This window comes from Cheilinus undulatus, linkage group 11, assembly GCF_018320785.1.
Source record: "Cheilinus undulatus linkage group 11, ASM1832078v1, whole genome shotgun sequence".
In the NCBI taxonomy this organism is placed as follows: Eukaryota; Metazoa; Chordata; class Actinopteri; order Labriformes; family Labridae; genus Cheilinus; species Cheilinus undulatus.
This window is the reverse complement of record NC_054875.1, coordinates 31,849,679-31,866,349: the sequence shown is the minus strand read 5'-3', so window position 1 is coordinate 31,866,349 and position 16,671 is coordinate 31,849,679. Positions and strand designations below refer to the sequence as shown.

The 16,671-nt window shown below is 40.0% G+C and overlaps 1 protein-coding gene across 2 annotated transcripts in view; it reads left to right on the top strand.

Annotated features, from left to right (window-relative positions):
- The window catches only part of nkain4 (sodium/potassium transporting ATPase interacting 4), an 86,402-nt gene that overhangs the window by 64,934 nt on the left and 4,797 nt on the right, over positions 1 to 16,671 (top strand). The window contains exon 6 of one of the 2 annotated variants that reach the window (XM_041799797.1): positions 15,590 to 15,674. The exons of the other annotated variant lie outside the window; for it this stretch is intronic. Within the exon in view, the coding sequence (XP_041655731.1) occupies positions 15,590 to 15,674 (85 nt within the window). The remainder of the gene's footprint in view (positions 1 to 15,589; positions 15,675 to 16,671) is intronic. 2 annotated transcript variants of the gene reach the window in all.

The following is a 16,671-nucleotide window of genomic DNA, read 5'->3' as shown; positions in this document are numbered from 1 at the left end:
CACATACCAGAGATTCACTGACTGTGAGTGGTAACAAACACCACCCATTTGCCCCCCTCCATCTTCGTACTGGGCAGTGCCACGCAATCACCCCTAATTAATCCCTGAAGGGCAATCCTATTTTAAAACCTTTCCTCTCTCAACAATGTTTCCTTTTCTGTTTGTTTTGTACAAATTTGAGCTTTGTTCGTTGCTCCGTGTGGACTGTAACGACAAATTGAGCTTGTTGAAGCTCATAGCGGGAGGTCAGCCACACTCACAACCAGCAAAGAGTGCTATAGGAAATGCTTGATGATAGAAGACTCAGTGTGAAAGGAGAATATGGTGTTATTTTATCGGTTTTAATTATCTAGCCGTTCATCTGTGTTGAAAGAGAGCACTGCTACATCCCTTCAACTGCCTGTGTCTTTGTTATTGTAATCATCCCTTTGCCTGCACACACACATACACGTGTCTGTGGTCATGACGGCACAGGTGCACCAGCGCCCACATTCACAGCAACTCTAAAGCACTTTGCCGCTCTCATTTCCCCCTCTCTTATTTGATGTGTAGATTAAAGCTGTATCAGGCTCCCTGGCTGCCTCAGTATCTCTCCTCCTACTCTGAACTCTTTCCTCATCTCACAGGCTTTATTTTATTTCTGTTCCCATTTCTCCACATGCACGGAATAATCTCGAATCAGAATCCAATTTCTGTGTGTTTAAGAAATCTGTGTCCCCTCTCTCAGCGTCAGCTTTAATGAGGTGTGCTCATAAAAGTTAGAGGTCTCCAGTCACTCATTGTGTCGGCCTCATTAAGCGCTGTGCCGGTCAATAACTTCCACAGTTGATTGCATTTCGTTGAGAGAAGAAAAGGTGGGGTAAACCCTCAGGAGTAAGGGTATAATAGTTTTGGATTTTTATTTGTATACAATTTAGATTTTTTGCTTTAAATTGCAGTTTGGTTTGGAGGAGATTTTACTTACAGTTTGATCATTTAGTTTTTATTTTGTAAAAGTGCTTAATTTGTATTGATTTAATGCTAGTAATATATATTTTTTTTAATGATATGGGATACCTGTAATTGGAGATGTAACAATATAATATCAAGGTATTGTTTTATTTGCTGAAACTCAACAAAAAATACAGTTTCATCATTTAGAATAATGTCATTAAGTATTATATAAGAAAACAACATAAATCAGTTAGCAGCTCAGGTAATACTGACTTTTTGTTTGTGTAAAAATTATAAAGTTCCTTTTTTGCATTAACTAAGGTACTTTTTTAATAATGTTGTCAAAAATTTTGACACTTTTGATACCATGCTTTATATGACATATAACCACAATTTTTTTTTTTTTTTTACGTTTTTAGGATTAAATTAGCTGGCCAATTAACCCTTTAAGCCCTAAGCTATTTTTTTACCATTTTGTCTCGCCAGGACTCACCGTCTTAAAAAGCATGTAAAACATAAACCCTGTGGTACAAAGCCAAGCTTTATATCACATTTTTATAGAAATACTTGGCTTTAGGAATTAGTGTGCTGCAGTGATGCCATTTGAATTCCAAAAAAATACGAGAATATTAAGACAAAGGAAGAACTTTTTTGTACACACTTCTGGGGACCAAAACCTGAAAACAAATAATCCTGTGACAGAAGGTCTTCAGAATATTCACATATTTCCAAAAAAAGAAAAGAAAAAAGTTCTTTTGCTTTTTTGTGCTAGCCGTTGTTTGTTGGCCATGGTGAGCAAATAAACAAAAAAAAGTGGATAAAAAGACATTCAATATTGGATCTACTAGTGTGGATTTAATTTTTAAAGTCCCAGAAAAGTCAGCCAAGTTCCAGGCTTGCTAGAAAAGCTTCTGCAAGGGCTACAAAGGCATGGAACAGCGTAACAACTACCTTCAAGATGAAAAAAATAAGAGGCTACGATTTATGGTTCAAAAATTATGTAACTTTTGACAACCTGTTCTTAGGGAGAAGACGTCACTGTCCTTTTCCTTTGCTCTCTCACACAACTCACTGTTTGTAGGAGTGGAGGCCTGAGAAGCACATAGTATAAACAATTCATATGATCAAAACCAATCAGTATTAATCAAAGTAAACCAAAATGAAGAACCCTCCACTGTTGGCTTGACGAAAAAAAAAAGTCCCTTTGTGAAAGTAGCATACAGTCACTGACTGGCTCAAGCTGCTCCCTGTCTGCTTAGAAAGGCCATGAAAAGTCCTGCTGGTGAAAAATTAGGGCCAGACCGGTTAAAGCACGGTCATCACAAACTGTTTTACTGTGAATTAACATCTGAATGGTATAACAAACATGAGGAAATGTTGTCACTGAACCTGGTAAATGTTTCATCTCAACCTGTCTATTGTGGGACCCAAAAAGGCTAGAAAAGGTGAATATAGTTTTATCGGCCACTCTTCACTTTTGATTTTATTTATTCAACTGTGGTATTTGAATACCAAGCGTGACTTAAAATTACCATTGTGTTAAGTCCTGACCAATAAAATCGGGCCACTTTAGCCCCAGCTTTGAGGGAAAGGATTGGGTGTCTAAAATATTAATTATACTTAGACTAGAGATTAAAGTAGTTATGAATATACTCAATACCACTTCTCCTGCAGTAGTCCATAAATTCCAGATTACCCCAAGTTCTTAAACGAATGTTGTTGAAGAACCTAGCCTCTGCGGTGAAAAAGTTAGTCCAAAATATTGATTAAGTGCTTCATAAAAGTCATGAAGGATGTGTCAGTAGCTTTTATTTTAGTTTCAGTTAAATGTTTTTTTGTTTTCACTTTAGTTTTATGTACTTGATTAGTGTCGGTTAACTGTAATCACCCTGCTCAGGTGTGACAGAAGGATACAGCCTGGGAGAGGGGAATGATGGGAGTAGAGGGAGCTGTTTTCAAGAGCATGCTGAGGAAGGAAGAGGGGGAAAAAAAAGAGAAATGGGGCAAAAAAAATGTAAGAACAAACAAAACGAGACAAGACGGGCTTTACACGAATAAGGAGATAAGACATAAATTCCTCTCACGCCGAGCGCTCTCTCACTCCCAGGGGAGACGGGCGAGTTAGATTTGAGTGCTCAAGCTTGCGTAAAGGATAGCGGATTGAACAAACACACGCACATGTGTGCAGAAAAACACACTGGTAAGAAGGAAAGATGACAAAATGGGCAGAATAACAAGCATCATGTTCTATCAGCTCAGTTTGACATGGCTCTCAGGCTTTATGTGTGAGATCTCGCTCATCCCTCTGTCACTCAGGTGTAGCTACTTTAAGTGTGCACATGCCCTCCGTACCTACCAATAGCATGTATTTGTGTGTGGATGTCTAGTAGTGTGTTTGTGTGTATGTTAATTTGTCACACAGTTATCGGTGGCGAGCAGACACACCGACGGAGTGAGTGGTGGGGAAAATCCTCTTTGTAAAGTAGGTCATGGAGTTAGAAGCCTAGCGCCGGGATAAGCTCGCTTTAGCATGTCTGCTAATTATGCCGCCGCCCTCTATGCTGAGTCACATCCCCTGAAAATCCTCCACAGGCAGACGGAGGAACCGGGCGGGGGGCTGGATGGATGTCTGGGTGGCCGTGTCCTTAGGTTGTAAAGAAGACAGGGAAGGTTAGAAGATGATCAAATTATTTGCTGCTTTTATATCATCATGTGTGAAATGTTTGAAATGATGTCAAAGAAGTAGAGAGTGACTGGTCTTAAATCACAGGTGAGTAGTAGCTGAAATCCATTTAGCGTCTTAGGTCCTCCTATTGTGCATGTTGGCTCACTGTCACACTCATTGTGTCTCAATTCAGGGCTGCATCCTTCAAAGGCTGCGTCTGAGAGCTGACTGTGTCACCGTGTTGCGACAAGCCGCCACATTTCAAAGAGTTTGTCAAATGCAGCCAAGCAATGCTGCATTATTCCACTAGTTTGAGAATTTACTGACACAATATGATGTGAGACACTGTATGATCCACAAAAAGATGTTTTTTCTTGGATGTGAGTGTCTCATGTATTAAGTGGCCTCTAGAATAGTGCTAATAGATTAAAGATAAAGTAAGATGCAACAAGATAGGATAGAGCTTCATTTATCATGAGGGATACTGATGTGATTAAGCACTACAGTAGAAAACACAAAAGACATGAAAAATGCAGAATACAGGACAGAAAAAGAAAAAATATCAAGTGTCCATTAAAGCACAGCTGCCATTCCTGTATCAAGCAGCCGACCCTTCCCATCCCTGCTCTCCTGAGCACGTCAGTATTAGACACGCAACATTGCCAACAACGCTTGAAGATGCACCAAAGAGAAGTTGTCACAACGGAGTCCAGCCAACACCTCTGGACATCAGTCAACGTCCAGACCTCACAAGAGTGTAGTAAGACCTGACAGACCAAGGACCAAAAGACTCAAAATTTCGTCCACATGGTCAGGTACCGGGAATGCCAGTTTGGTGATGACCAGAGCAGTGGTCTGATCATTGCTTGCTAACTCTGTTACCCGCCTCATTATCCAGTCCATACAGGTAATGAAGAGTATAGAAGAAAAGACATAACCCTGCCTCACCCCAGAATCAACTGGGAAGAAGTCAAAGGTGGAGTCCCCACACTTCACAGCACTCTCTGTACCAGAGTAGGGCAGACATCAGCTGGATGAGCACATGTGGGATCCCGCGGAGCTCTAGAATCCACCAGAGGGCATCTCCTCAGACAGTTGGTCCTGAAATACTGTAGCACAGTTAATGTAAATGACAGAAGGATTAAGTAGTGGCAAGTTGAACTGTTAATATCTGTAACCTTTGTTCTCAATGGATTTATCCTGGATAAAATACCTCAAACTCTTTCCCAAAGAGCTTTTCATGCTTTTGCTACATCATATTGGTTTGAGCTACAAGGTTAGGTTCAGTGTTGGATTAACTTTAAGCCAGAATTGATGATCATTTGATTAAAGTATGTATGCTTCACTGCTGAACACTGCTGATTTGTTAATCAATGTACTCTTCACTTGTTATGGTCTATTCTTGTGCTGCTGTCTTGGCAAGGACTCCCCTGTAAAAGAGATTTCTGCATCTCAATAGTAATACTAGAGTCAAATGAAGATTAGATGCAATTGTAAGAAAAAAATGCCTGGATTAGACACTGGTGAGAGTGATGGAGAAAGTAGGATGAGGAATTGACTTCTTAGGAGCCAATGAGATGTAATAAAGGTGGCTGGGGTGGAGGGGGATTGCAGCTGTTGCACTGAAATAACAGACTGCAGAGGAGAGGAGGACAGATTCAAAAATTTGATAGCAGAAGGATGATTTGATCGAGAGAGGTCATGGCAGAAGGAAATTGAGTAGACGCCCATACCAGCTGATTACCAGAGTAGGGAAAGGGAGACTGAATGAATGATTCTTAATGAATGGACATTAAACAGTCTGTCTTCTTGAACTTACAGATGCTTGCTGTAAATAACACCATCTTCAAAGTGCAATTCTTCTTTGATGAAATTCCAGTTGAGTGAAACTTGTTTCCAGCCCTGCTTCAATCATAAAGTGTTTCTAGAAATGTCTGAAGAGGGAGTCAGCACTCAAAAAAATACCAGCATGTGATTCCATGTTTCAAAACTGTTAAAATTTCTTAAAACCAGGCTGTGGTGTTGTTGATATTTGTTGAATGAAAGTCTAATAAACAGCCCAAACAAGTGTTTCCACTTAATGCTGGCTGATTAGCACCAGACTGTTCAGACTAAGATGATTGACAGCTCCACACCTCCCCTGTGTTGTTGCACCTGTTGGATGTAAAAATGTAGATTGTAATGGTTTTTATGCCTTCATGCATGTGGGGGCCTTCTTCTGCACAAATGTCCTCTGTGACTCAACTTTAATACTTAATATCTGAAGCCATCCAAGCCCTTCTTCTTGACCCACCACTGTTATTTCATTGTTGGCAAATGTATACTTTGCAGAGGCTTATAACCACCAGGTGGTTTTCCAGTTATTTGTACAATCAGCTTTGCTTTATATGAATCTGAGCATAACTCAACCCAGTGTGACAAGACACAGACAGAAACACATTCCAGTCTTTGTGTTTAACTATTTAAATTATGGATAAGGGATATTATGATTGGGTCAGTGCACACATGAATACAAATGAAAGAGGATAGAAAATTGAGGTGGCTGTTTCCTGTATGAGACATCTGACTGTGATCTCTGTTTGTCAGAGACACCAGTATAACTTTTGCATCTTAGGTATTCAGACTCCCTTTACTTTTTTTTATGATGCAGCCTGATGCTACAGTCATTTAAATTCCTTTTTTCTCTCATCTCTACCCCATCATGACAAATTGAAAACAGACGTTTAGAATTTTTTGCAAATTTATAAAAAAGGAAAAACTGAAATATCACACTGACATAAGTATTCGGATCCTTTACTTAGTATTTAGTTAAAGCACCTTTGGCAGCAATTACAGCCTTGACTCTTTTGAATATGACTCAACAAACCTGGATCAGGGGATTTTCTGCCATTCTTCTCTGCAAATCCTCTCAAGCTCAGGTTGGATGGGGACTGTGAGCGGACAGCTATTTTCAGGTCTCTACAGAGGTGTTCGTTAGGGTTCAAGTTAGGGCTCTGGCTGGACCACTCTCGCACATTCACAGAGTTGTTCCTTTGCCACTCCTGTGTTGTCTTGGCTGTGTGCTCAAGGTCATTGTCATGTTAGAAGTTGAACCTTTGGCTCAGTCTGAGGTCCTGAGTGCTGCTGGAGAGGTTTTCAATGAGAATATCTTTGAACTCTCTACAACCCTGACCAGTCTTTCAGGGTGCACTCACACTAGGCCATCCGTACTGTGCCATATTCTAACCGTGCTGAAGCCCGTTTGACCCCCTCTCCTGTTCCCCCTTTGGCCCGCACTCATTCTGCTCAACACATCCAGGCCTGGGCACGGATACGTCACACGCCGACGTCATCACACGAAGCCTCCATCGTTTATAAACTTGTACGTGTTGATGACTCAGTATACATAAGTGTTGGGTTTTTTGGCTGTAAAATAGCAACAGATTTATACGATATCTGATCTGACACCGGAGTTATTTCACCTGACCTAGGGTTAGTAGGCTGCGTTAACTATACAGAGCCCAGTGAGGAGAGAGAAAGCGGTTCATAGCGGATGAAAGGTGTGTGTTATCCTGTGAGCTGCTGTTTGTGACTCAAACAAGGGAAGAAGTTTTATTTCACAAACCAAAAAAGCCTCTCACAATGGTTAAAGCCTGACTTTGCTTGAAACTGGTCAGGAATGTAGACTGGAGTGGGATCCATTAGAACAAGGTCACAGTGGAGCTGTGCGAAGTTAAATTCTTCAGCTCCTATAAAATCTTTGTAACTTGTTGAAATACAAAGAGACAAAATATTTAGTTCTTGCTATCTTTCTAGAAAAAATCCTGCTGTCTCTAGCATGCAGCTGCTGCCTGGTGTGCTCTGAAGCGGGTCCTTTTGTTGTTAATTCACCTTATGTCACATTCCCGTGCTTGTGCTCCTTCATTTGCATCTGTGCTGTGCCTAGGCCCACCTCGTCTTTCCATGCTGGAGCCACAAAGCTTGCCACACTGAAGCACAGAATGATTGCACTCACACTAGCCAAATGTATCAGACTTTAGGCTGAAATGGGCCCAGGCACGGTACAGATGGCCTAGTGTGAGTGCGCCCTAAGTCCCTGCTGCTGAAAAGCACCCTCACAGCCTGATGCTACCACCACCACGCTTCACTGATGGGATGATATTGGGCAGCTGATGAGCGATTCCTTTTGTTTTTGCAAACTCGACTCAGACTTTCATGTGTTTTGCACTGAAGAGAAGCTTCCGTCTAGCCACTCTGCCATAAACCCAGGTTGGTGAAGAGATGCAGTGATGTTTGTCCTTCTGGAACCTTGTCCCATTACCACACAAGATTTCTGGTGCTCAGTCAGAGTGACCATCAGGGTCTGGTTGCCTCTTTTACTAAGGCACTTCCCCCCGATTGCTCAGTTTGGCCAGGCGACCAGCTCTTGGAAGAGTCCAGGTTGTGCCAAACTTCTTCCATTTGAGAATGATGGAGGCCACTGATCTGTGCCTTTCAACAGTCCTGTCTCTGAGTTCTGCTGCAGTTCTTTTGATCTCATGGTTTTCGCTCTAATATGCATTCTCAGCCATGAAGCCTTCTGTAGAGAGGTGTGCACTGTGCAACTTTACAAATCATGCCCAGGTCTTTTAATTTACCGCAGATGGACTCCCATCAAGGTGTGGAAAGATCTCAGCACCCTTGTGCACATCAGGACAGGTTCTTGTGTCACTCATGATGTGATAGAGATAGCTGGGGTGGAGGAGGGTTGCAGTCACTTAAGTTTCTCAAAGGTTTGTGTGTTAGTTTCAGTTTGTTTTCTACTCTCTTATTTTAAAGTCTCTCCTGCTCCGCTCCGATCTGAAGCCTTTCTTTTCTCTGAATGGATGATTAACTTTAAACACTCTTTCAGTCAAACATACCTGAAGTTTTCATGTGCAGAATAACCAAGCATAAAACAGCTTAGCTAATCTCATAGCACATAAAGTAATGATGGCTGTGTAATGATGTGTGAGGACTGAGTTGCATCCCTGCAGAGTGAAGCTGACTATGGAGACTGGTGTTGTATCTCAAGTGAATGTGAGCCGGAGAGAGAGAGACAGAGAGAGAGAGAGAGAGAGAGAGACCACAGCAGTGTATTGTATCTCGCCCCTTTCAGCTTAAGAGACAGGCTCTGAAGTCTTGAACTGTCTGCCCTTTATCTCTCCCTCTCCTTGTCTCTGCACTGTCTCTCTTTGTTTTTCTCCATCTTCCTCACCCTGCGCTCTTTTATTCTCACCCCGTGTTTCCCTCCTGGCTTTTTTGCTTTTATCTCTGTGTTTTCTGGTTCATGTCACTGTCCACACCAATCCTCAGACAAAAAACACATATAGTGTGCATCAGTGAGCTGTAGATAGTTTGTGGGTTTGTCTCCTGTCCTTTTTTTACACTTTGACTGAAACTTTACTGACCAAAGCGAGGACACATATAAAGGTAATTTTGGGCTTGATTCCCAATACGGACAATAAGAGTCAAGCCACAACTTGAAGATTATCTTGGCCAGATTCTCCTGTGGTGTGAGGAAAGTTAAGAGTGATTAGATCTGCTCAGGAGGGATTATCAGTTTGTCATATTGAACCAAACTATTGACCTTATGCAAAAATGCAACCACGAGGCTATTTTGAAATTCAGTTGATAGTTACCCTTAAGGTGTATTTGGGAGCCATTAAAGTAACATAATAGTATTGGCCTACTTAACACAAATGTCAGTGACTGTGAAATGAAATGAGTCTCCTCGGGGGCGCTCACAAACCAAACTTGTAAAGACTGGACTGAAAGGGCTGTTTCTGTGTGCACAGGCGGTGGTCTTAAAGTATGCATAGGCTTTGACACTAATGTTATAGTTTTTCATTAAAATGTTGAAATGCACTCATCAGACATCACATGCACTTAATAAACAACTTGAATTATTGAATTCAGGTGTTTTAATCAGACTTGTTTCCACAGGGGTATGAAATCAAACATCCAGCCACGCGGTCTCCATTTGCAAACATTTATGATACAAAATAAGTTGTTTTGAAGAGCTCAGTGACTTCAGCCACCCTTGCAATAAGACAGTTCTTGAAGTGTGATTCATCTCCCAGTTTGTGGCTGAGTTTCTGCTGTTCCTAAACACTTCCACTTTCTAATAATATCACTTCTAATGAATAACTGCATAGTGGCTCAGCCTGTCTGCTTGCTGGTGTGTATTCAAGGGTTATCGCCTACAACATAAAAAGGGGAGCATTAAAGCTGTGGAGCTTTAACAAAGCATCATACCGTTTGGCTGCACGGAGGGAAACATACTCAAACATGTTTATGCAGCACCACCAACTACAACCGACAAATGACATCAAATAAACTGATTTCTACCACCAATTTGTGACACATCTCCTTTATTATCTTGTTTAAAATGAGCGTGGAGAAGTGCTTTAAGAGAGCTTACCTAAATTGGGGATCGTGGAACTGGTTATCAACACATCCTGGCGTGCCAAATAAGTTTCCTTGTGGGCGTGTTTCAACAAAGTACAGTTGCTTTCCAGCTCTGTCACTTTCTCTCTCAATTATAAAGAAAAAACAGACTCTTGTGCTCTGTGTATGATAGTTTCTGTCTTTTGTGTGTCTTTAAGACCAAAAGCTGTCTCCTCTTTGACACTATGGCAGAGTTAACATGTTATAAAGGGAAAGTGGTATAATTGGGGGTTGGGGACGGTGAGGGAGGGCAAACTGAAGACAAATGCACAACAATTTTGGATTTTATAGAAAATCTGCACATATTTCTGATTTTGTTATGGCACCATTTTTGCAAAGGTACACCCAAGAATTCTTTTGAGAGGCATCAAGGACAGTTAGAGCAACGATATGGCATGCAAATTGACACAGATGGACAGAAACGCCTCTAATTATAGTAGTAAGATAACGTGTGACCAAATACTTTTGTCCATATAGTATTTTTTCATATACTGCTCATGTAAAAAGAGCTGTCTGAAGCTAAATGAATTAAACATCCTGTTGACTTTATATAATCAATCACATTACTCATGGATTCTCTTTGAGAGAATGTATAATTAAACACTTTTGGTCTGTGTGGCAATCATTTTCATCTTATCCTGATTCTGTGGAAGAGATGTCAAGCAATCAAATACAAATACAGATGTAATCATTATTCCTCTGGTGGTCATGTTGGCTTTAAGGTCACATAGAAATATCAGTACTAATGTCTGTTTCTGGAGCCGCTAAAAATCTCCAGTCCCTAAATATTAACACCCCTCCCTCACACCTTGTCTGGAACAAAAAAGTCTACTATGTGCTTTTTTTTTGAAGGATATGTCTCATTTCCTTTTGTTTCATCTCAGGCCCAGACTGTCCCATTTTTCATTAAAAACATTTGGTCATGATTGAAAATTCTAAGGAATTTGGGTATTGATTTGTGGTGGACCCTGATGCAGTTGAAAACCATAGATCTATACAACCCAATTCTATAATAGAATAACAGTAATGATAATTCTATAATAATTTACACATATAAAGTAAAAGTAGTCCAGCTATCATTGCCAGTTATTTCTGTCTGGCATCCCTCATATTTGTTAACTCTAAAGTTGGGATGACTGCAAGGGATTTTGTGAGATTCCTTGTATTTTTACAGCGTGGAATCTGGTTGTTTGTGAATAAACTGTGAGTGTGTGTCCTGCTGTTTCTTTTTTTTTTTTTTTTTCATTTTCTCGCCCTCCACACACCATAGCAATAAAACTGTTAAGCCTACTGTATCATTATTTGTCATTTGGGATGTCCCATTTTTAAAAACATGTTTAAAATCTTTTAGTGTGCCAGTCTTTACATTACTCCTTGCTTGTATAGTGGGCACCACATCCAGTAGATGCCTGCAGTATTGACCTACATACCTTTCATTTCTCGCAAGTGTCATCACAAGTAAAAAATCCGCTTGTCTTCTCTGCCTGGAAGAAAACTGAGCTCACTCCTTTCAGCATTACAGGATCACACACGCAGATCAGTTGCCAATGTCTTTTTCAGAGGCCAGTATCCATATCAGAGAGGATAAATTGAGTACACAGTTTTTAATGCTCTAAGTTTGCTTTTTACTGAGGTTTTTTGTCTGATAGGCTTTCAAAGAGTGCCATCCACCATGAAAATGCCAAACATTAGTGGAGCGCTTGGACCATCTTCTTAAAACCAACAGGCCATTTGAGCATTCAGCGGTCCAAAATTTCATCTAGATGGCTTTGAACACTCTTTCTATGCTCAGTATGCTTTTCAGCCAGAGCTTTGGCAGGACTATCAGCATGTTTGATCATTCCAACTACATATCACCAAATAATTAATGACAAAATACTCAGTTAAGATTTATAGTTCATTGAATTGCATAGAGGGTCATTGCTTGTCAAGATTAATGGGAAAAAGGTTAAAAAATGCAATTATCGTGCTGACGTTCAGTGAACAGTATGTAGGAGGGAAGGAACGCTGGGTTATAAATGTGATTTTTAAAAAGGTAGGACAGCTGATATTTTTACATGTAGGATGTCTTCATTCGAGTATGAGCAGGTGGCAACACCCAGGGTCACTTGTAGACCCATATTTTTAAGCTTGTGCTGTCTGGTTTATAAAGTTGTCAAAAAATGTACTTTTTGATCTGACAAAAAACATTGCGTCTGATTGCACTGCATTGTAGTGTTCTGTATGGTATATCCTATCCTATCACATCATATCCCATCCCTTCACATTCTATTGTATCTCACTGCAATGTGCAATATCTCATCCTAACATATTGCTTCCTATTATATTGTATTGTATCAGATCATATTGCATATCACATTACATTACATCACATTGCAAATCATTTCTTATAACATCTTATTTTATCACATATCGTATTTCATCATATCTTATCACATTATTGTGTATCACTTCATAAAATATCAATTCATAGCATATCACATAGTAATGTTTCACATCATATCATATGAAATCCTATCATATCAAATCATGACGTATCAAATCATGACTTGTCACATCGTGATGTATTACATCGTATTGTATCAGATCGTAATGTATCACATTGTACTGTATCACATCGTATAGTATCACATCTTATCATGTATATCTTAACGTGTCGCATCGTATCGTGTCAGTCTGTATCATATCAGGTAGTATTATATCACATCGTAATTACATTAGAAAGTATCACATCGTAACTTACCACATCACAACATATCACGTTATATCCTATCACATCATGACGCATCACATCGTATTGTATCACATTGTAACGTATCACATTGTAACGTATCACATCGTAACGTATCACATCATAACGTATCACATTGTAACGTATCACATCGTAACTTATCAAACCTATCAAATTGTAACATATCACCCATATTGATTACGTTGTATTACATCACATCACATAGTCTCACATTGTATAATGCCACATCGTATCTCATCTTACCTCAACACATTGTATCACATTGTACCAATCACATCCTATCATATCACGATGCAACATATCACATTGTAACGTATCACATCATAACGTATCACATTGTATCATATTGTAACATATAACATTTCACATACATACTTCTCATATTTTGCCATTGTTTTGGTTGAGAGCCCTCTGGTAGTGAACTTTTACATACTGTGCATTTGACCTTAGCAACTGCTACAATTATAACTTAACTACATAAGAAACATAAGTGGAAGTATTTCATCTCAAGATATCCTGTCATGAATGGAAATTTCGACCTATTTTTGTTGCTAGCTTAAACCACCAAAGTCATTAGTTTTTTTTCCTCAGGAGCCTGCAGGAATCTGTGCCACATTTCACATCAATCCATACTAAATTTGTCCAAATATTTCACTGCAAGTCAAAGTATTTGGATTGACAGTCAGATGACAGACATGGACCGACCCACCAGACACTGCCATCCCCAGAGTTGCTAGTGTGTCTAAAATGGCAGCTGTCATTATCATCTAACTGCATGTCTCAGCGCAGTTTATCATGGCGGGCGACCTGTCTCCACCTGCTTATAATGAGAAAATCAGTGGTAAAGAAAAGATCAGGGGAGAGGTCTTTTTTGTGTGCATGGATGTGATGTGGTGTGTTTGTGGAGAATCCCAGGGCATCAGGGCAGGGTCAAAGACAACACTGAGCACCCTGTGGCTCTCTTCTCTCATCCTGTCCACATATCAGTATTCAGCAGACCACCCGACCTCCTCTTATCAGGATGGAACTGATTTGGCCTTACAGTAGTTTTCACGCCTGGCATTTGTCTGTTTTTCCCCTGAAGTAACACATCTGCCTGTTTTTTCCCTTTTTTCATCCTCTTCAATGTTTGGTTGGCGTCTTTTTTTCCCCTGAATCAGCTTCAATCTCTGCCTCACATGATGTTTACAGAGAGCCTGTGGACATGTTGGCTCCTTTCACATGTACCCCTGGAGCCTAATCTCTTTGGCCCCCGTCAGCCAGACTGACAGGCGTGACGAACCCCGTTTCCCCTCTTTCTCTCTCCTTCTTTAGCTTTTGTGTTCTCTCAAGGGTGCCCTTCACCTCAAAAAATATCTAAATATGTTCAAAACACAGCACTTTCAGTCACAAGCATGTCCCTCACTCTCTCCTCCTACGTGACACCCTTCTGCTCATCTGCACCTCGCCTGGACTTCTGCAGGAGAAAGTAAACAGGGAGAGTTGAGCGTCCACGGTTGAAGGTCACTTCTGTTTCTGAGCGATAAAAAACAGGCTTTGGTTATTTTGACAGCTGGCCAGCTTTCACCTGTTCCTGAGTTTTCCCCTCCGGCTGCAGGCGGATACACAGATGGAACAAAAGTTAAAGCATAGACCTTTTATAACATCCTTTTTGTTGAGAGTTTAGACTGAAAAGAAACTCTTTAACCCTACAAATCCTCAGATCTAAGCAAGTGTATTTCTGCTAAAAAATGTCAAATTAAATTTATTCTAAGTCACCTGACAAGTCCAGAGTTGGGATTGGGATCTGTTGCATTTGGGAAACAGAATTTGCAGCCATTGGCAGAGAATGATTGTGCTTGATCCCATGTTAGCAGCCCCACGGCTGCTTGTCATAGCAGTACATGAGAGGGTGACGTCTGGCTGCAGACAGTAGGTCTTAAATGCCCTCTCACAGACCATAACTGTGGGACACCTCATCTGTCAGCACAGAAATACACAATTCAATTTTTTGTGAGGTTAGAGTAAAGGTCAAGTTCGGATTAGGACTCCAGAAGTTAAAAGCCAAATACCTGACTTACAAAACCTGACTAATTAAGCTGAGTAAACAGTCTGCTTTCAGGGAAAGAGCTCATCCTCCATGAAAACATTCTTACATAGCAAACCTAGCTTACAGCTCCATTAGCTACTTTAAATACATAAATTACATAACTACGTAGCTAAAGCTAAAACTCACAAATCTATACCAGCAAAGTACCAGCAAAGCTAACTATAGGTACATAAGCAACATGCATTATAACTATGTAGCTTATGTAGCTATGTCAGTTTTATCTACATTTGCACACTTAGCTACATTGGCTTGATTCGTAATGTTTACTACATAGTCAGTGTAGCTTTGTTAGCTTTAGCTGAAGTGAGCCACTGACTATTTAAATTGTCTCACCTCGTTGGCAAATGTTTTTTACTTCTTACAAGCAGCTCAGGCCTGAGTGTCTACTCTTTGTATCATACGGTAAAGTGATGATTTGAATGTATTAGATAAATGTGGCTTATAATAAGTTCAATAGCACATTTTTTTTCCTTAAATTACACAAATACACTTGCTTTGATTTACGTCTGTTCCATGTACTCTCCTTTGCAAGCTGCTACCTTTCAACCCTCTTGCCTTACATTTTCTCACTTCATTTTTTGTTTCCATGTCTTATTTCAGTTCATGTTTGTTATTTTTCATTACTCCACACCAGTCTTATTTTGTTGTTTTTTTGTCTTTTGATTTTCTCCATAATTTATGTGTTGACTGCTTTTGTTTTCAGTTGATTTTATTGGTGGATTTGATCCATTCCCACTCTACCATGTCAATGAGAAACCATCTCATCTCCTCTTAAAGCCCATGTACCTGTAAGTATGTCTGTTCTGCCATGTCAACTTGTGTTTTTATGTTTATGTTTGCGTTGTACATGTCACTTTGAGCATATTCACATACATTTCCATAATCATATTCACAATAATAGTGTTTGATTTCAGGTCAAGCTAATTTAACAATAAAGGGGCTGCTTTGGTAGGAGCCCCAACACAAGACAAGTAGTGAAACTCTTAAGATAGAATTACAAAAATGGTTAATAAAACATTTTAGACTATTTTTCCTCCATATTTTCTTATTTTGAACATGCCCTCTATATGACAACTTCAGGAAACCAAATGCCATACCAAAGCAAAAATGTAATATTAGCCTCTTTGCTAAACAATAGCCCCTGTCATTTTATCTGTCCTGCTATCATTGACCTTTTTCTAAAAGCATACAAATGGTCAGACATTTGTCCATTCATCTCCTTCATATTAAGCCACAACTTGATTACTGAGGTGTAGGTGACCCCTAGCTAACTAGCGAGCCAGCTATCACACATAATCCTCTTGTGCATGAGAGGCACAAGGTGAACATGAGAATATCTTAAAATAAAACTCTGAGAACAGCATTCACAACAAAGCCTCAGGAAACCGGTTTATAATGATTTTAATCAAATTTCAGGAGGCTACAAAACAACCCTGACTAACAGTGGTTCAGCTGACAGTTTCTGGCTCTCCTCCTGCAGATTTGAGTGATGACAGAGGAGTAAACATCCCTTTAAAACATGCTACATCCTGTCAGAAGGCTTCAGGCAGAGTAGGCCTTTAACTACACAGTTGTGTGTTTTCATGTATGAATGCCGTGCACGTGTGGTTTCATACGCCTGCGGCAGTTACTGGTAGAAACACATGGAGAAAAACATACAGAAAATCTGTCTTAAAATGGGATTAATCAATTAGGCAGTGCAGAAGACTTAATAACAATAAGCTTGGGAAGTCATGCTATAATTCTCTGCCAACATGACATGAATATTTTATTAGCTTTTTGACA